This window comes from Artemia sp. Qi Xiang Cuo, chromosome 11 (genome assembly GCF_049724085.1).
Source record: "Artemia sp. Qi Xiang Cuo chromosome 11, ASM4972408v1, whole genome shotgun sequence".
NCBI classification, from domain to species: domain Eukaryota; kingdom Metazoa; phylum Arthropoda; class Branchiopoda; order Anostraca; family Artemiidae; genus Artemia; species Artemia sp. Qi Xiang Cuo.
In genome coordinates, this window is record NC_142804.1 from 36,658,831 (window position 1) to 36,680,686 (window position 21,856).

Genomic DNA, 21,856 nt, shown 5'->3' on the forward strand with positions numbered 1-21,856 from the left:
TGCAGTTTGTTGAGACTTCGGTCTGGCCGCGACTGCTGGGCGTGGTTGGAACTCAATTCCTGCTGAGTTTCGGCTGTCTCGAACGTTTGGTTCCTTTAAGAAAGATATATACAAGAATTTTTTTTTGTTGGCTATTGTTTAATTAGCGTTAGTTCCTCGATGACTTAGAGGAAAATGTGGTACGATTTTGTTTGTTAGGTGATGAAGAGGTCAGAACATTCCAATGAACAGACAGTGAGTGGATTTCTTATTCCTTATTTATTTATTTTCAGGCTTGGTTTAGTATGAATATGTTTAGTATTATCATTAATTAGTTATTATAAGTTGTTCTGCCCAAATAACGGCCTATCGAACACTTTGGAATATTGTCCTTTTAAATGTTAATTTAATGAAATAAATGGAGCTTGAACTTGAAACAAACTCGGCAAATAGATTCTGTAAATGGCAAACAATAGAAATGGTATCACATAAAGGCAATTCTAACTCTGAAATTAAATATGAGAAAAAAACATAATCCTAGACTATTAAATTGTGTCAACACTTAAATCGTTCACGAAATTTTTTTACGAGAGAGTTAAGTTCATGTCAAATTTGAACGTTTTAAGTTTTATCGGTTTTCCCCTTACTTTGATAAGATACGTAGGCAGAATTCTTATAAACTAACAAAACCAAAGCGGTTTACTGTGTTTACTAGAATATCTGTGAAAAAAAAACTTCTTTTTTTTACTCTTTCAATTTTAAAAATGAAAGAGCAATTTCATAGTGGCTGCTGATTTCATCAAGTCGAACTTAGTTTGAAACCTGGCGATAAATGAATAAGTTAAAAACCAATAAAAGTTAAGCAATTTACATTTCAGCTCTAATAAGAAAGATTATTCTATGTTCTATTCATGTTTTATTCCACGTTTTACGGTGGATGTCATGCACCACATCATGTTGAATAATTTATGTTCTGTAGCTAGGAAACCGAACCAGCATATTTCAATACAAAGGTGTCTTCTACTATGTTTCTGTATTTGAGTTTTAAGGTATTTATCACAAGGTAAGAGCTATGTCTTCACCTAGTTTCAATTGGTCTCGATTTTGAAAACGAGTTTACAAAAAATAAAGAAATAAGTAGGATTAGGAAAGGGAAAAATTTACTGGAAGCTATTGATAAGAAAAATAGTAACTCAAAGTAACTCACGCTTAATATCTCGGCAAAGCGGAAAAGATTTAAAAAGGTCGAGAAACACCTCGTCACTCATCAGTCTCTGCTCAGGACAGAAACAAAAGATATCACTCTCGTCACAGATGAACCAGAATAAGAAGAAACAAAAGAAACAAAGAAAGAAAATCGTTAGGTCAAAAAGAGATTTCTTTTTTTAGACAAAAGCTTATGAGAAATGGTATTTCTTTACTGGTCCTATTTTTTGGTTTCTCAATTTCTGTTTTGCTAGAAAAATAGTGAAATTGTGTGGAATTCGTAACACACCAGTACTTTCCATCAAAAACTTTTTGGATATCCGGACTATTCTAAAGAGCATGGGAAATCCCCTTTTTTATCTCATTAAATTATGTTTTAAATTTCGTCACGTCTAAAGTTTGTAATTTTATTAGAGAATAAACATAAATTTTAAAGGTTCATTAAGTTAGCATTATCTATAGGCTATAAGGATTTGGAGAAACCAAAACATAGGGACTTCTCTGCTCTCCAATCCTGTCTTGTTAAGCTCTAGTTTGCCCGACATGTCAAATAAAATGATACAATCAGTTATTGAGAACATTGAATTGGTTATTCCGTTTTTGAATAGTTGTGAATCTTCATCTAGGGATTACATTGTCAACCCGTGCAGCGTTCTTTGGGATATTAAATAAAAAATAAGTTTTGTTAACTGAAAGTAAGGAGCGACATTAAAACTTAAAATGAACAGAAATTAGTCCATATATGAAAGGGGCGGTCCCCTCCTCACTGCCTCGCTATTTACGCTAAAGTTTTTTTTTGTTTTAAAGAAAAAGTTGTTAGAAAGAGTAAAACTTTTTGGTACAGAGCGAGGCCTTGAAGAGGGGACAGTCCCTTTCATATACGGAATAATTTCTGTTCATTTTAAGTTTTAATGTCGCTCCTTACTTTCAGTTTAAGAAACTTGTTTTTTTTTATTTATTTTCTGATCTTTTTTTGGTTAATGCAGCTTTTATTTTGGCTCATCGTCATTGAATAAGTAAACAAAATTTGCATAGAAATTTTACTTTTCTTTTGCTAAATGGCTGTCTCTAAATTTGTTTCTGACTTAATTTACAAATTAACTTACGTAACTAACTTCTGTATTCGTATATTTTTCTTCTCGCAAAAAATACAAAGTTGCAGATTTTTACAGATATGAACTTGAAACCTATGTAATAGGTTTTTCTGATACCCTGAATCTGACAGTGTGATTTTCATTAAAATTCTTTCACTTGTAGGGGATGTTTCCCCCTCTTTAAAAAATCAGGTAAATTTTCTCAGGCTCGTAGCCTTTGATGAGTAATACTAAACTTAATAAAATTTAGATATTTAGAATCAGCATTATAACCCCATTCTTTTGATACATTTATTGACATCAAAATTCCGTTTCTAAAAGTTTCGATTACTATTGAGCCGTATCGCTTGTTTTTTTTATTGTTTTTTTGTTACGTATATGTTATTACGTATATGAGGGGGTTATCCCCTTAGTCAATACCACGCTCTTTACGTTAAAAGTAAAAAAAAAAATAATTCACAAACCCCTGAATCACAAAGGCCGTTTAGTTAGAATAGATAGTTCTTTTGAAAGCACTAAAAAAAAGCCGTACCGTAAAGAGCGAGGTATTGACTTGGGGGAGAACCCCCTCATATACTTAATAATTTTTGTTCGTTTTAAGTTCTAACGTTGCTTCTTACTTTCAGTTGAAAAGACTTGTTTTTTTTTTATTTAATTTCTCATCGTTTTTTAAATAATGCTTGGAAATCCGGCGCCCTCTTCATAGAAATGTCCCTTATCCCAAAGAAACATCCTCCACGGAAAGATTCTCCCGAGTAGCCCCCTCCTCCATCCCCCCCACCAGAAAAAAATCCTTCCTGAAAATGTCTGTATACTTCCCAATAACCAATACAATATTTAAGCAATGGGCAAAGTTCATAATTTGCAGCCCTTCCCCTGGGAACTTTGGGGTATTAAGTCATCGTGAAAGACATATTTATTAAATTGTTAACTATGCTGACCAAAATGGGTGTCTCAAAATTTTGATCGGGTGACTTTTGGGAACAGATGACAGTGGGAGGGGGTTTAGTTGCCCTCCATTGTTTTGGTCACATAAAAAAGGCACTAGAACTTTTAATTTCCGTTCCAATGAGCCCACTTACGATATTCTAGGACCACTGGGTCAATACGATTACCCCTGGGGAAAAGAAAAAAAAAAAAAAACAAACAAACATGCATCCGTGATCTTTCTTCTGGCAAAAAATGCAAAAGTCCACATTTTGTCGATAGGAGCTTGAAACCTGTACATTAGGCTGAATATGTTGGTGTGATTTTCATCAAGGTTCTTTTACTTTTAGGGGGTATTTTCCCCTTTTTTCAAAAATCAAGCACATTTTCTCAGGCGCGTAACTTTTAATGGGTAGGACTAAACTTGATGAAAGTTATATATTTGAAATCAGAATTAAAACCTGATTCTTTTGATGTATCTTTTGGTATCAAAATTCTGTCTTTTAGAGTTTCGGTTACGATTGAGTCGGGTCACTCCTTACTTACAGTTCGTTACCACGAACTGTTTGATCTCAGAAGATATATTGTACAGTGGGATTCCATTTACTTTACAAGAAGATTGGAAAATCCAAATATTTCAAATTTGTGTCGGAAGCTTGTCCATGATCCAACAGCAATGACACTTTTTAAAAATTCCCAAGCAAGTTTTGAAGGAATTTCGCCATTGATAAATGAAGAGTCGGTGTCGGTGCGTGAACCTGTGGCACTATTTCGTTGGTTGGTGATCGTATGAGGAAAGAGCGGTTTGATATTATTTCCAGTGTCTCTCAATTTTTTAATTACCAATGCAACAGAAATAATAATCTGTTGTTTTCGTACATGAAGTTTTACCGAGGTGAGAGAAACTGTTGCATCAAGTGCATCAGCAACTGCCTTTCGCAAAATGAGATTGGATGGTGTAAGTGTTAATTTTATGTACACCTTAACATTTGACAGCAACCATTGGGATACATTAAAGTTTTTATGATTTATTTTCCCAACCCAATGCAATTCACTAGTTGTCGCCTCTCTTAGTGAACTTCTAGCCCCCTTGTCCATCATATTTTCAAATCCGCTGGCTGAGCCGCTCAATTTCTTATAGGACTTTGGAGTCATCAATGGGAACTGTATGCAGCTCGTATAGTTAGATAAATTGCTGATATTGCTCAACAATGTTACATTTATTTAGACACTGATTTGCCTATAAAACTTGTTCAATACACAATTTCCATTGGATAATACTTCGGCAAGAGTTGGCTTTGCATTGGTAGATTTCTTGACTGTAACATGAAAAAATCTATGAACGTGGAAGACAAATCCATGAAAAAGTCTTCATTGGAAGAATGTGACAACGAAACATTTTCAGAGAGCAGTTGTTATGGGTAGGATTGTTCATAGTAACATTTTTTACACCCACGTCAACATTTTCTGCACTGAGAATATTTAAACATGACGTGATTGACGGGTGTATTCCTTGTGTGGTAGATATGCCACCTCTCACAAGTGTGTGTCTAAGAGAAGAAATCCTTTTTCGATCTAACTATTTTATTTCTTCGCCTTTTTTTTGTTTCTTCTTGCACGGGTTCTTCTGTGACGACAGTTATATGTTTTGTTTCTGTCCTGAGGACTGATGAGTGACATGGTGTTTTTCGGCCCTCTTAGACCTTTTCCATTTTGTCGAGATTTCAATTGCTCGCCACGGTATAATAATAATAATAATTTATTTATAACCCACTTTTATACAAAAAAACAAAACAGAATTTGTGCCGAATGTTTATCTACGCCAAAATATTGGTGCAGAATTGTCGTATATCTTACCAAGAGAACATTAAGCCATGTTCGAAAGAATGTTTTTGGAGCTTGATAGGAAAAAACATGAGCTAAGGATACTAACTTATGGAGTCTCCGCATCTTCTATGCAGGAAGTGTTTTTTAAGACATTACAACAATGTAAAGAAACAGTAGATTATGAAAAATACAGTGTCAGAAGTAGAGGACCTCATGAAATAATACTTGGTCCTTCTACTGCCAAAAATAAAGGATTTGATCTGTTCATACAGCAATTTTGGGCAATGCTTGTGAAAAAATCCTATACGCTAAGAAACTGGCCTCTTGTTCTAGCTCAGCTGATGATCCCGTTGTCTTTCAGTGTTTTAATTGGTTTGTATAGTATTGGCACAGTGTATGTCCAACTTGAGCTCCAAAACTCACTTTCAACGGAAATATCCCTTGACGACTATCAATGGACGACTACTCTCTTAAAGTCATCACCAGACTCAGTCGCGTCTGAAATGGAGCAAATTTGTTCAAAGCTTGACGTGTTTACTGGTAATAATAACCTTATAAACGTAAATCAGGGTACCATAAAAACTTTTTTTTACAACGGGGAGAATATGATATTTCAAACGTTATGCGGCACTATGTTGCAGGTGCCGAAATTGAAAGTAATGACAATAATGAAATTCATTTTGGAGCAATTTTTAACGGAAATCTTTACCACACCCCAAGTATTAGTTTGAACCTGGTGCAGAATACGTTACTTTGCTATTTTACAAAGAGAAACATGACTATCAAAGTAGTCAATGCCCCACTGGACAAAAAAACAGACGGTGAGAAGGTTCAAGCAGACAATCCGGTTCCCTGGTTTGACGGTGAGAAGATTATAGCCTTGTTATCCTGGTTTTTCCCTTTCTGTATTTTTAGCTTTGGGTATTGCTTTTTAGCCAGCAGCTAAATTATATTTCTAGTCAAAGAGCAGAATTGTAATTCAAAACATTTGCAATTTGTATCGGGTGTTAGTTTTTTAGCATATTGGAGTGGAAACTTTACCTGAGATTTTCTGTCATTCTGTATTCCATGTTTGGCTACATTAATTGTTTTCATAACATTTGGAATAGATGGTTTAACTAGCGTGGAACAGCAGGGTTGGATGTTTAGTCTATTCTTGGGATTTGGATGGGCAGTATTGCCACTAGTATATCTTTTCTCTTATCTCTCCAGAAATCCTGCGAGCGCTTTGGCCAAAGTTCTTGTGCTTTTTATCTTCACAAACCTTCTAGCCTTATTTTTCTTTATAGCCAAGGTAGGGATCAAGAATCATTTTCATGTCTTTGAGATACTCGAGTGGATTGTATTGATGCCACCTGTTTCCAGTTTTTTTATGGGTCTCTACAACTTATGGGTTTCGACAAATTTTCCGTTTGTTGATTATGGAATTGGAAAATTTTTTGATATTTTTGAAGTAGAAGGTTTTATATTCCTACTTTTAATTATGATTATTGAGTCAAAAATAATTCATAAGTTATCCTGCATAAAGAAGAAAATTGAATTTGACATCGAAAGTGCTGAAACTCAAGACGATGATGTAGTCAAAGAGAAAATATATACCACAGATAAATCCAAAAGTGTTGCAAAATCAAACGAAGTAAACTCGGTGATAGCTAGAGAACTGACGAAAATATATCCTGGTGGATTTTTGGCTGTCGATAACCTCAGTTTTGGTATCCGACGGGTTGAATGTTTTGGTATTGTAGAAACCAACGGTGCTGGAAAAATATCCACTCTTAAGATTCTTACTGGAGACGAAGAGGCAACAAGTGGGGATGTTTTTCTAGAAAATGTTTGCGTTCGTTCTTCTAAGAAACTTATCAAACGACGGATAGGATCTTGCCCTCAATTTGACGCTCTTAATGAAGAAATGACGGGACGAGAAACATTAAGGATGTTTGCCCGAATTAGAGGGGTGCTGGAGTCTCATATTGATAAAATTACTGAGGACCTGAGTAAAAGACTTCTCATTGATGAGCATATTGACAAAAAGATTAAAGAAATGAGTAGAGGAAATCGAAGAAAACTAAGTGTAGCTGTTGCCCTTGTAGGTGACCCCCAAATTATTATTTTGGACGAGCCAACTACAGGTTTGGATCCTGTTGCACAATGTCATTTGTGGAATATGTTGACTGGGCTGATAAAAAGTGGAAAATCGATAGTACTTACTTCGCATTGCATAGAAGAATGCGAGGCACTTTGCACAAGAATAGCCATAATGGTAAATGGGACGTTCCAATGTCTCGGATCTATACAGCATTTGAAGTCTCGGTTTGGCAAAGGTTATACTTTCATTGCGAGAACACGAGTTGGTTTAGAGGTAGAGAACAATTCTAAGAAATTAAAGGACTTCATTGAACAGCAATTCCCAGGTAGTATTATAAAAGACTCCCATCAGAATTTTGTTGAATATAATATACCAATTATAAATGGCGGATGGTCTTCTGTGTTTAGTATTATCGAAAGAGCAAAAGACTAGTTGCTTATCGATGATTATTCAATTAGTCAAACTACCTTAGAAAAGATCTTTCTTCAGTTTGCAAGATCTCAGAAAATAGAGGAGTAAAGTTTCGACTCGATTTTAACGTTTAATAGACAATTCAATTTTTGTCACTTCCATAGTTAAATAACTCCGAATAAAGGATCTTCATATAGGGAAAATTGTTTCGGGATGATTTGGCGGAGGAATTAGTTAAGTTTAGGCCAGCACTTAGTTTTCCCTGCTGTTTAATTAGTTGCATTTGTTGTCTTTTTAGTGTTTAGATTCAACTGTTGGCTTAATTGTATGCAGTTTTTGGTTAGTTCTTTGATCTGTATATTATTATATTTGCACAGTTAAGGGACCAAAAGCAAGAACTCTGGCATCCGAGCGTCTCGCCTAAACTTACCATTTGTATGGGTGTTTCACCTCTTTTGGGTTCTCATTATTCAGGGTGATCCCTAAACGGTGTCAAATAATCAAATGAATAGGCTAATCTTCACCAAAACAATACGAGACTAAATATCCCATGGTGCTTCAATTCATTGACTGGTGTTACTTATGTGCTATTGATGTCACTAATTAGATACACAGTACTGAGGGCTGGAAAGATTGCAGAGTGGACGACATAAAACGAGGGACTGATCTAAGGGGGGTTTTTTGGGGCACTCGCTTCCTCAGAAAGCCGAACATTGCACTAGTTAACAGTGGTGAAGGGGCAATGACAATGGGGAAGCTTTGATTTTGGTTGTGCTTTCCATCCCCAAACATTAATAGTGTAAGTGCTCTGGAACTTTTTATTTCCATTCGAATGAGCCCTCTTGCAATATTTTAGGACAACTGGATCGATACGATCATCCCTGAAAAAAAAAAACAAATAAAAACGCATCCGTGATCTTTCATCTGGCAGAAACAAATACAAAATTCCACATTTTTGCATATAGGAGCTAGAAATCTCTACAATAGCGTTATCTGATACCCTGAATCTGATGGTGTGATTTTCATTAAGTTTATGACTTTAGGGGGTGTTTTCCCTCTTTCTTGAAAATAAGGCAAATATTCTCAGGCTCGTAACTTTTGATGGGTAACACTAAACTTGATAAAGTTTATATATTTGAAATCAGCATAAAAATCCAATCCGATTTGTGTGTGCTCCCTTTTAACTAGATTCCTTGGATCTTATTGAATTGCCACGGTGAATCTATTATCTATTATTTCAACTATTATGCAAGGATTCTGAAACGCCACAGCCATTTCGTTTCTTCCAGATTTCTGCTTCTCTTGATGAATACGCGTCACCGACAACTCACCGGCGGGATGCCGGTGGCGTGCCGCCGCTGCTATTTTTGGCCCCGCCGCCGCCGGTCTTCCCTTATCGGTGCGGCGCTGGGGTCTAAGTGTATCCACCCCTGATCAAATACATAATAGTGCATACATGTTACATGGCCTGAATGGTTTGTCTAATTTCTTATTCCGTACAAAATCAATGGCTGAGAGATTTTATCTCATCCCGTCTCCTAAATGTACAGATATACCCACGTTACATATTTTTCTACTCTTGATATTTCACCGATCGTTCAAGGTATAATCCTAAGTGAATAACTTCCGTTTCTTTGAGTTTTTCTAAACATATCTTTCAGGTTTTTTTGCGTCTATTTTCCATCTCTTCCTGATGATTGATAAAATAAGAAGGAACCTGCAGTTCTGAAACAAAATGTCCGCAGAAGATTCTAACTCGCGTGACAATTCTCTTTGCTCCTTGCCTAAGGCTAATATTCATTCTAACTAATGATAATATTTCTAGTGTCAAAGGCAACGTAACAAAATAGGCCCGCCTGTTGCGATTTAGTGGTCTCCAAAGTCTGGTGAATGACGTGATTGGGAAACTTTTTATATCTTCGTATTTTTGAATGAAAACTGATAATGCCATTGCACAGGTAAATGGAAATATTTTCATTTTTAGTCCAGACATTAGGAACCCACGTCAGTGGGCTTTTTGTTTTTACTTTTATGGTGTATTTATCTGTAATTTTTTGCTAGTCATGCAAGATAAACAGAATGGATAAATAACGTAAAACTGTAAATGATTTTTTTGCCCATGATGACTATGGTTTGGTTATATAGTAGTCGTATTTCTCTTATATTTCTTTCCTTATTGTTGCAATGTCGAATAATTTTAGTTTTATCCGGATACACATGTAAAGGTGTAAACACTACTCAACATAGAAGCAGAGAGAACATAGTATAACCAAGGCTCGGGACTACCTATAAGTTTCAACTATGATGGAGATCATTTTTCTGAAATCAAAAATTAAATTTGTATTCCTCCCAGGCAATTTACAACTAATGCTTTGAAATTCTCTATTTCGTCCTCCAAAGCCTTCTGAAATTCCATCCTAGTATTTTTTAGGATACATTTTTAGACCTTATTCCAAATCACTTCAAACATCATATCACTCTTTAATTGGAAAATGTATCTCTCTCTCTCTCTAGCTTTCTCTCTCTTTCTCCTTTTTCTTCTTCTGAAAATGGTTCACCCTGATAATTTCTTTCCTTCGCACACTCTGTTTATTTACTTTCTTTATTTTATATTTAATTCGCAATTCTGGTCTGTGTAATTGTATGTTCTTAACCCGTGCAAGGTCTGCTTCAGTGGTAAGCTACTTGTTTGCTCCAGGCATATTATTGCAGTTACTTTATCAAACATTAGTAAAATAAATAGTCAATAATACAAACGACAATTTCCAATATCCTCCATTGAGACTGATCGTATTTAGTCCATTTTTTCACTGAGAATGGATTGGTTAAATAGCGGAAATATTTGAATATATTAGTCTGTTTCTTACTGTCCTGGTAAAAGAAAACACTCATTTCTCAGAATTTCATTATTCGTGCATCATGGTTGCAGCAGTAGCTGTAACCTAGTAAAAAGAAAACAACAGCCCACAGTAACCAAAAGTTAAAAAACGCGTTTAGAAAAAACTGCCTAGTGCAAAAAAATTGCCATCTGACATGGATTCAGGAATGGGAACTATTATTTCCGTTTGTATTAAAAATAAAGTTTATTGCGAAAAGAAATCTATGGTGATTTCGAAGAAAAGCCTGAAACCCATCGAATGGTGTCAGATCAAAATGAAAAGTGTACCATTGGAATCAGCATAGTCGAAAATTTTGTACAGGGAAATTATAGTCCCCCGCCATGAACAACAAGGAACATCACTTTTTTGCATGGGTAGCACTGATCTCGTCTCCCATTTTTTTTCCGTTTTTTTTTTTTCTCCGGAGCTAGCGGTTTACCAGAAAATCATGGAGAGATGTTTAATGGCTCATTTTAAAACTATTTTTTATATCTACGTGACTTTTATAAATTCCATCATCTGCCAGTGCCATATGGCACTAAAATTGCATTTTTGTGACATTTCTCAAGGGGTGGGGCTAGCGGGTTACAAAAATATCGTAGGCAGATGTTTAATAGCTCACATAAAAGCTATTCCTCACATCTACGTTTTCTTTATAAATTCCACCACCTGCAACTGTCAAATGTTATCAAAAATGGCACTATTGATTCTATGTCTCAAGTGGAAAAGCAAGGGGCTAGTGGGCTGCCAGAACTTCTTAGAGAGGTGTTTAATGGCTGATTTTAAGGCTATTGCTCATATCTACGTACTTTTAATCAGTTTTGGCATCCGTATGTGTTAAATAGCACAAAATATGGCACTTTTGATGCCATGTCTCAAGTGGAAAAGCTCGGGCTAGTGGGCTACCAGTACCTTTTAGAGTGACGTTCAATGGCTTATTTGAAAGCTAATGCTCACATTTACGTGATGTTTATCAATTCTAATATCATTAAATGTGATATAGCACTAAAAACAATATTTCGATGTCACTTCTTAAGCAGAAAAGCTTGGAAGCATAAAACGAAATCATCACTGTAATAACTATGGTCCAAAACCCGTAACTAGAGGTTTGTAAGAACTCCTCTCGTATGTTCCTCCTCCAAGCCCCCTTAATAAGCTTTAAGGTAAAAGCACTAATATATAAAAATCGCATTACTAGATGTGTGGTGCTGTTGGGAAAGTGTAAACCTCTCTTTATTTCTTTATTTGTATGCCTTTTATATTGGCAGATGTAATGGTTTACGTAAATTCCAAAGATAGATCATAAACGTTGGTACATGGTCTTTATTAAATAACGTGGGAATACACATTGAGAAAATAAGGTAGCACAAGAACAACTAGCTACGACGGAGGCGAAAGATGGACTCCCTTTAGGAATGAGCCGAGAATATAACTTTCTTGGAACGGAAGTTCTAGCTATTGGTTGTTCAACCATGCCTGGGAACGGACCCTTTCCCACGACTAGCTTTAGTCCCAAAATCCCCCCCTGGACTGTTCTCGTTGACATATACATGGCCAAATCTCCAAGAAACGAGACACCAGAAAAAGCCTTCTCGAATTTATGTTCCAAATACTTTACAAATTCTCCCCCCTGTTTTAAGTTAAATTTCCCAAATTTGGCTTATCCCCTTCTCATTAAACCCTCAAACTTTAATTGAATTCAAAACATTCAATACCCTTCCCAAATTATTCACTTCTCACCTACTAACATTCTTCAGCATAAACTAGTAAAGAATTACATAATATAAACACTACACAATACTTGCATAAGTAAAAATTTATATAGTATAAACGAACCACACCAATAACAGTAGTTGGAAAGTAGATATTTTAACACTTCATTTTTCTTTGTATACTTTAAAATAGACTTGTTCCCCATACCCCTGAATTTGATGAGGACAAGGAAAGTTGGGATTATGTATAAACTTTGAATTAGGGCAAAAGGAATGACCGGGAAAGGCTAATTAATCCTGAAAATACCAGCGACAAATAAATGAAATTGCAGAAACTCTAAAAATCATACCATGCAGCAATGACGTTAAGATATTATTCCCAATAAAATCCTCGGGGTTTCATTGCTGCGGAACGCCTCGGTTTAGACCTATTTGGTTTTGCTCTACTAATTTGTGGTTCGACAAATGGCAGTACTACTGTTGATATCTCTACATAATTATTAGCGCTACACATTAAAACCATCCCGTGAGGCATCAACCTCATCCCACTGGACGTCAAAACCATCTCCCTTTCCATTGGTAGCCAAAATGCCCTGGGAGGATTCAGTACCATCTCGCAGTGCAACAAAAAAAAAACAATACCGTGAGGCGTCAGCACTAAACCACGGGACCTTAGACCCAGCTCCCTCTCCATGGGTAGCCAAACCGCCCTGCGAGGAATCAGTATCATCTCGCAGTGCCTTCTCATTATCATTGAGTCCAAATTTCACCCTCGTCAGCGCAGAAATAAATTCATCGGAAAAAGAAGAAGTGTCTCCTTTCCCCACTATCTGCTAATATTGTATTGCAACCTTATACGCATCACCTAAAAAAAAAAAAAAAAATTCTGCACTATTCTCTAACAAATGACTTTTGTAGGACGGTCTGATCCAATCCTTGAATAAAATAAAAGCAAATATTCAAAGAACAACACCTTCATCCCGGGCTTCTAAGGACACCCTACATGACCTTCCTAATTTTTGCATCCTACTATAGAATAGATATACCCTTTCATCCTTAAATTGAGCCACGCCTACAAACTCTGCAACCATTTTGCCTACTATTTTGCCTGGGGTATATACTACAAGTAATCCACCTTTTAAACTTGACAAATTTATAATCGTGGGATCCAGATTCCCAAAAAAGGAGCGAAACAAACCACGGGCCAAAAATGACGCAAAGCTTTTGAATCAGACCAATTTAACAACAACTGAAATTTTTGTAACTTTGCAACAAACTCAATTTTTGTAACTTTATAACAAATTTTGTAACAAACTTAATTATTTTTCCACTTTCTGACTTTGTGAGTGGCGTTATTACTAAAAAAAAGGGTCAATTAGCGATCCTATTACTTGGGACTGTTGAGGCTGTTCTATTGGAGGATTAATTGGGGTGGTACTCAGGGGAGTTGGAGGGTTTGTTGGTACCCATGTCTTGATCTTTTGAAGGTAATCATAAAGTTCATCTTGATCGAAATCAGGATCATTTGAGTCAAATAAAAGAGGTGAAACTATGCCATTTATCCTTCACTGTCTTACAAAATCAAAAGCAACCTTTTTGTTATATCCAATTTCCACAGGATTAAGTATAGGAATAAAAACTGACATATTGAGATCAAAATTTGAAAAAGCAATTACTCTAAAAATTTAAATGTTGGTTTTAAACACAATTCTTTAATTACGGAAGCTAGATTTTGGGCAATTAACTTCACTTCTAACAACAAGGGTCTAATAAAATTTACTGGGTTGGTTAACCGCGTTAAATCACTTACGAAAGTTCGTCTGTCTTACATCCAATTGCAGTTGGTCTCAATTAAATCACTAGCGTCAAATGGAGTCACAATTGAGAATTAATTTTCGATTATCGAATTCACAATGTTAAATTTTGTTTGGAAACTGTCAAATGTAGATCACGCGTCGACTGTATAAAATCAGGTAAAAAAAACACCAAACGTAAAATGGCTAAGTGAAGGTAGAAATCAACCGGAGACTTTCAGTTGTAGAAATTTGAATTAGTATGTAGAAGCTATCGCGAGGAACGTTCGTTTCCTGCTTGGGTGATTTTTTTTTAATTATGGTTTTCTCCCTTCTATACAATCATTTTCAGATAAGTTCACTGTTTTTTTAAATATGATGCACTCATTATTGAGGATGCATGTCTCAGGAAGGTATTTGGTAAAGCATTTTGATTCAAAAGGGAATAGAGGTCATCCAGTTCATGGTTTGCAACGACATTCTGAGTAGATCTCTAAATCCATACCCCAACGAATGACGTAATTTTGTCAAAGTCCAGCAGAGGGGGGGGGGTGTCAAAGTTGGAGCCAATTTTCCCAAATCAAGACAAAATGACAGAGAAAACTGAAAAACTAGCCGCATAGTAATAAAAAAGGTAAAGATGTGCTAAAGAAAACTGACCTGTTTCTGTGGATGCTTGAATTATGCAGGCTTATCTTAGTTTTGACAACATTTTTGAAGAAAATAAATTTCACCTGGGGGGGGGGGCAAACTGGGGTCTGGAGGAAAACTGAGGTCTGGGAGGGAAAGTCCCCCCTCTGCCCCTTAGAAAATTATGCCCCTGACCCCAAGTCCTTGCCACTAAGTGGATGGAGAAGTGTAGGCATATGGTTCTGGAACCGCTCAAAGTTGTATATTTAAAGAAGGATCACTTATTGTTATACTCGCTTATTCAAATTATTTACTTGACAATTCCAGTGTAATATTCTCCCCATATGTAAGATTATGTATTCAAAGAGGAATAAAGACAAATGAAAACAGTTCTGTAGGAGAATTTAGGTAATTCTTCCCAAAATTTTTGAAATGAAAACAAACTTAGTTTGTAATATTATTTATCGTAACTATACAAAAAATAATCTTTTTTGAAATTTCCATTCATTTCTGAGTAATATATGGCTTTTTATTTAGGGACAGGTCAAATAAATCCCTAGGTTTAAAGGCACGGTTCTGTTGAGCTAGAAAAATTTTCCGCAAGTATGTCGATATACAAACCTGTCCGCTCAGTTTACCTTTTGTGTCGAAGCTCCTGAAACTAAGGACCAACATTAAAACTCAAAGCCAACAGAAATTACTCCATATAAATAGAAAAGGTCATAGCAGTGTAGTTTCTAAATTAAATTTTAATCAAAAACGAGCATAGATTAATTTAAAAAAAAATAAAGTTTTCCGAGGGAAGTAAAAAGCGGAGTTGAAACTTAAAACGAGCAAAAATTATTACTTCACAGCCTATCTAACATATATCAGTAAAACCAATGCAAATAAATCAACTGAATTTCCCTATGTTTGTAGGATTACAGAAAACTAGCGCTTTACTGAAAACACAAAAGCCAAGTATAGAAAACAAGAATATTGATTTATGAGTCAAAAGTAAATTCGTAGCCTTACAAGAACAAACTAATCTATAACATCCTTAAGAGCTGTAATATCAGTAACTTTCAGTATACAATTAAAATAATCTAAAAAACTTGGGCATAAAAATAATAAGTTTAAAGTCAATACACAGCCTATAAATGATGGATTGATTTATCAGGCAACATCTTGGTCTCACCTAGTATTACTCGAAATGAAGAACATATCAACCGTAATATGAACTCTGGAAATCAAGGTATTTCTCTCTATAAATTGGAGGATTTTAAGTTGTGATACAGTTTCGACAGCGAGTTTGTAGTCCTAATACTAATAAGATTCCTTCACTTCGAACTTGTCTATAAAATAATCATGAAAAATGTCCTTTTCAGGTCCAAAACGACAATCAATCATTAAACTGAGCTCATTGTGCAGAAATGATACCAAATTAAACAAAAAAAATAAAACAATAATCTAAAAATGCTTTACTTTTATACTGTTAAAAGTGTCCTTAAAAGTTTTACTTTTACGTACCAAAACTCCTATATTCTTTTGTGTTTTCAGTAAAGCGCTAGTTTTCTGTAATCCTACAAACAAAAAGAAATGTCACCAGCTCATTTATTTGCATCAGTTTTATTGACATACGCTAGATAGGCTTTGAACTAATAATTTTTGTTCGTTTTAAGTTTCAACCTCGCTCTTTACTTCCCTCGGAAAAACTTTGTTTTTTAAAATTATTATGGAAGGGCAGTACAGTATCCGTAGTGAATCAAATACATCTATCTCATCACACAGGAACCCGGCATTGACAGAAAATAACATCCATAAATGATTGCACCTAAGAATATTGCACCCACCCATGGCTTCAATACCCCTTGGATAGTTTTTTCTGTGATAAAATCTTTATTATCATTCATTCTTTATAGCGGCAATCTCTGTAGGTACAACATTTATTCGGCATACAATTTTCTAGGGATATAGTTCATGGTATAGTTCATCTTCCCTGGGGGAGATCTTTTAATGCTGTAATCTTTTATGGAAATGATTGCTATAGTCCCTGAATCTGTATAAATCTTGCCTCTGATTTTAATAAGTTTCAGCTGAAAAGAATCTTCCCTAAGGGGGTTATGGGCAAAATGTTAATTTCGATTAAACCGATATTGACCTCAACAGACAAAACAATTTTAGATAAACACCAACAATTTTAGATAACTCAAACATAAAAAACCTAATTAAATGAAAGTATAGAGTAACATTGATACGTAAAACGAACAAAATCATCCTGTATATATAGAGGGCTGCCACGCCTCAGCTGCCAACTCTTTAAGCTAAAGTCTTATTACAAAGTACCGATTTCATTTTTCGAGCGCAACAAATATAATTAGTAGGTAGGCTTTTTTATTCAGTGACTGATTTTCAAAACATTTGAACCGAAGAATTAAATTAATTTTGGAAACAAAGTTTTTATGATGGAAATAAAGAGTGAGTCTGAAACTTAAAACGAACCAAAAATTATTAATTCACAGTTTATGCGACATATTTTCCTGAATTTTCAAAACTTCTAAAACAAGCACTTTAGTGAGAAAATAAAAAAAAATAAGTCTTTTCAACTGAAAGTAAGGAGCAACATCAAAACTTAAAACTAACCAAAATTATTACGTATATTAAGGAGTTCGCCTTCTAGTCAATTAAATGAAAAAAAAACAAGTTTTTTCAACTGAAAGTAAGGAGCAACATTAAAAATTAAAACGAACAGAAATTATTACGTACAAGAGGGGGTTCGCCCCCAAGTCAATACCTCGCTCTTTACGCCAAAGTTCGAGTTTTATTCGAATTACAAATCCCTGAATCACAAAGGCCCTTTATTTAAAATAGATAGGTCTTTTGAAAGTACTCGTACTAAAAATAACTTTAGAGTAAAGTGTGAGGTATTGAAAAAAACATATTAAAAATACAAAATTCCACATTTTTGCAGCGAGGAGCTTGAAACCTCTATAGTAGGGTTCTCTGATACACTGAATCTAATGATGGGATTTCGAATAAGATTCTATGACTTTTAGAAAATAAGGCAAATTTTCTCAGGCTCGGAACTTTTGATAAGACTAAACTTGACGAAATTTTTATATTTGAATAATTTCAAATATAAAAATTAAAAAAGTCAATTAATCTTATGTATCTGTTGATATCAAAATTCCGTTTTTTAGAGTTTCGGTTACTATTGAGCCGAGTCGCTCCTTGCATACAGTCCGTTACCCGAACTGTTTGAAGACATAATCCGCGCAGAAATAAGAGAAAAAGAAAATAAAAGTCCTTAACAATCCTGCGTCCACAAGTACCCTGTAGATAATAAAAACTAATGTATAAGGTTCTCACTATTCATTCACCGGTCACAATATTGATACATTTTAGAATAAAGTTTAAATTGTATAAGAAAATCAAATAGTTTCAGTCTTCAGAAAAGTACTAGTTTTTCGAAATTTTATAAATATGGGGAAGCATAAGCAATTAGAAACGAGCTTAATTTGTAGATAGGTTATATATTAGACCCCGACGCCGCAGAGATTTATTGGTAGCCCGCTGCCGATGAAAAATGCGCCGGCGTGTAGAAAAAAAATTATGGCGTGCCGGCGTGCCGCCGGTACCATTGGTGCGGTAGCGCGCCGCCGGTCTGTCAATATTTAGCCTTATGATTTTTTAGTGATTTGTTGACTTCGGTGTGCTTAGCAAGCTAACGTGCTAAGTAACTTTGTAAAAGTCTATCAATACTGATTTTTAACCAGAAAATGGGAATAAGAGCTTTCAGACAGTGTAGGCAGTGGCATATTTAAAGGGGGCGTCGGGACTGGGCACTCATGAAATTCCACATTTCTTGTGGCAAAGTTTGATAATTTGTGTGACAGCAACAAAAAATTTCCCCTTTAAACATCTTGTTAAACAATCTGTTAAGATTGTTCACTTTTAAGATATATTTCACGTCATGAGCCGTAATTTGAGTAGAGATGCCCCTATTGATCCCACTGCCCACCCCTGCTGCCACCTATAACTTTTTTTACATAATTTATGCATGTTTTTATGGTTTTTGTCAGTGAGAATTTGAAAAACAGGAACTTTGTCACATTTATGGATGTTTTTATGGTTTTTGTCAGTGAGAATTTGAAAAAACAGGAACTTTGTCACATTCATGTCTGTTTTCTTGGATGGTTATGTCTGTTTTATGGATTTTGTCAGTGAGAATTTGAAAAACAGGAATTTTGTCACTTTCATGGATTATTGAGTCATTAACCAAATCGTTTCCGGGCAAAGTTAATGACACTTCTTTCTTGTTGTTGTTCAAGGCAGATGTTAATGACACTTCCTTCTTGTTGTTGTTCGAGGCAAAGTTAATGACACTTCCTGTTGTTGTTCGAGCCAGATGTTATGAGTTTCCGGGAAACAGTTAGATCACGTGTTTCCAATATTTGTTGTTGTTGTTCGAGCCAAATGTTATAAGTTTTCGGGAAACAGTTAGATCGCGTGTTTCCAATATTTGTTGTTGTTGCTCGAGGCAAATGTTATGAGTTTCAGGGAAACAGTTAGATCACGTGTTTCCAGTATTTGTTGTTGTTGTTCGAGGCAAATGTTATGAGTGTTCGGAACAAAGTTAGATCGCGCATTTCCAGTATTTGTTGTTGTTTCCGAGAAAAATGTCAAGGTCAATGTTGTTGTTGTTTTGGGCAAGCTCCCAGCGAATGTCAAGGGGAACCACGTGGTTAATGGGGTCAATGGTCTCTTTCTCCAGGTGTGTTTTTGGCACGCTCTCAGCGAATGTTATGATCCGAGTATTTATTGTTATTGTTGTTTTTGGCACGCTCTCAGCGAATGTTATGATCCAGAAATAGGAAATAGATTGTTTCCGGGCAAAGTTAATTAATGTCTGACAGATGACGTCAAGTTAATTAATGTCTTTGGATTTCGACCAGAATTGTTTCCAAGGCAAAGTTTAGATCACACATGGCAGATGATGTCATGATTGATTGAATTGTCTCCGGCGGGAAGTTTATTAATGTCTGGAGTTCTTCCAGAAGAACTGTCTCTGTGCGAATGTTTAGATCTTACCGCAGGAATCAGGTTTCCAAATAATTTAAAATGCGCCAGCACAGGGATGCCAAACAAGAGGAACTCGCTGAAATTACGTTTAGGGATAATTTTGGTGAAACCGTTTTAGCCATTTTAGTGAATTATTTCGGCGAAACAGTTAGAGGCATTTTAAAAGATGATTTTAGAAAAAGTTTTAGAACAGAATTTAATAGTAAAATTCCTTGCTCGTTATAATACACAAGTTCCATTTGACCAGTGTTGTGAGGTCCTCTACCCCAACCCCAAGGGGTTCCAATCCCCCCCCCTCAACCCCCAAGGAAGCCGCCGGTCCTCAAAGGGTCTCAGGGCGTCCAAAGGGCCCCCGGCGCCCCAAAGGCTCCAGAGCCCCCATTATAATAGTTTTATAAGGCTTTATTATATCTTTTCAGAACAAATTATTATTTTAGAGAATTATTTTGGTGAAACAGTTAGAGACATTTTAAAATATGATTTTTGAAGAGATTTTAGAAGAGAATTTGAGGGTGAAAGTCTGTGGTCGTTATAATACACAAGTTCCATTTGAACAGTGTTGTGAGGTCCTCTACCCCAACCCCAAAGGGTTCCAATCCCCCCAAACCCAACCCCGAAGGAAGCCCCCGGTCCTCAAAGGTTCTCTGGGCTTCCAAAGGGCCCCCGCCCCCAAAAGGCCCTCCCCAGACCCCCAAAGGCCCTCCCCGGGCCCCCCAAAGGCCCAACGAGCTCCCAAAAGACCACCGGGGTCCCAAAGGCCATCACCCGGTCCCCAACTGTCCCCCCGGCTCCCAACGGGCCCCCCGGGCCGCCCACGACCCTCTCCTGGTCTCCAACGGTACCCCCGGCTCCCACCGGGCCCCGGACCCCCCAACGCCCTCTCCCCGGTCCCTAAAGGTGCACCGGGCTCCCAAAGGACCAATCGGTCCTCAAGGGCCTCCAGACCCACAAAGGCTCTCCCCGGGCTCCCAAAGGACCACCCAGCCCTTGGTTTAGTTTTAGTTAAAAGTATAGAGTGTTTTAGCTTAGAGTCATAACTTAGAGTTTTTCTTGAAGTTCTAGTTTAGCTTAATTTTTGTTAAGAGTTTGATGTTTTACCTTTCAGGTTAAGTTCGAGTTTTAGTTTGGTTTATTTTTATTATAAATTTTGTAACTTTAGCTTGGTCTTAGCTTAGAGTTTCAGTTAGAGATCTGGTTTAATTTAGTTCTATCTAAGGGTATATATTTTTAACTTAGAGTCTTAGAATATAACTTTATTTAGAGTGGAAGCCTAGTTTAGTTACAGTTAAGTATTTAGAGTTTTATCTTAGAGTCATAGCCTAGAGTTTTGCTTAAAATTATAGTTTGACTAAGTTTTAGTTAAGAGTTTTGAGTTTTATCTTAGAGTCTTAGCTAAGAGTTTTTTTGTTAGAGTTCTGGTCTAGTTTAGTTTTATTTAAGAGTTTGATGTTTTACCTTTGAGTTTCAGTTAGAGTTCTAGTTTAGTTTAGTTTTAGTTAAGAGTTTAGAGTTTTTAGATTAGAGTTTTTGTTGAAGTTATAGTTTAGTTTAGTTTTAGTTAATAGTTTTGAGTTTTAGCTTAGAGTCTTAGCTTAGAATTTTTGTTAGAGTTCTAGTTTAGTTTAATTTTAGTTAAGAGTTTGATGTTTTACCTTTGAGTTTCAGTTAGAGTTCTAGTTTAGTTTAGTTTTAGTTAAGAATTTAGAGTTTTTAGATTAGAGTCTTATCTTAGAGTTTTTGTTGAAGTTCTAGTTTAGTTTAGTTTTAGTTAATAGTTTAGAGTTTTATCTTAGAGTCTTATCTTAGAGTTTTTGTTAGAGTTCTAGTTTAGTTTAATTTTATTTTATAGTTTAGAGTTTTAGCTTAGTCTTAGCTTAGAGTTTTTTTTTTATAGTTCTAGTTTAGTTTAATTTTAGTTAAGAGTTTGATTTTTTTACCTATGAGTTTCAGTTAGAGTTTTAGTTTAATTTTAGTTAAGATTTTGGTGTTTTACCTTAGAGTCTTAGCTTAGAGTTTTAATTTGAGTTCTAGTTTAGTTTAGTTTTAGTTAAGATTTTAGAATTTTAGCTTAGAGTTTTTTTTATTAGAGTTCTAGTTTAGTTTAATTTTAGCTAAGAGTCTGATTTTTTATCTCCAAGTTTCAGTTAGAGTTCTAGTTTAATTTTAGTTAAGAGTTTGGTTTTTAAACTTAATAATTTACCTTTGAGTTTTTACTTTGAGTTCTAGTTTAGTTTAGTTTTAGTTAAGATTT

The 21,856-nt window shown here is 35.6% G+C and overlaps 1 protein-coding gene and 1 pseudogene across 2 annotated transcripts in view; both read left to right on the top strand.

The window, feature by feature from the left end:
• The first annotated feature begins 397 nt into the window (after positions 1 to 397).
• LOC148946940 (phospholipid-transporting ATPase ABCA3-like) lies at positions 398 to 7,638 on the top strand (annotated as a pseudogene).
• A 1,699-nt stretch (positions 7,639 to 9,337) lies between these two features.
• The window catches only part of LOC148946941 (lysosome membrane protein 2-like), a 206,086-nt gene continuing 193,567 nt past the window's right edge, over positions 9,338 to 21,856 (top strand). Inside the window, exon 1 of one of the 2 annotated variants that reach the window (XM_089096747.1) lies at positions 9,338 to 9,488. In XM_089096747.1, coding sequence (XP_088952873.1) covers positions 9,462 to 9,488 — 27 coding nt within the window. In that variant the 5' untranslated portion in view covers positions 9,338 to 9,461. Of the gene's footprint in view, positions 9,489 to 9,611; positions 9,631 to 21,856 lie in introns of those variants that run through there. The other variant, XM_089096748.1, reaches the window with a different exon arrangement.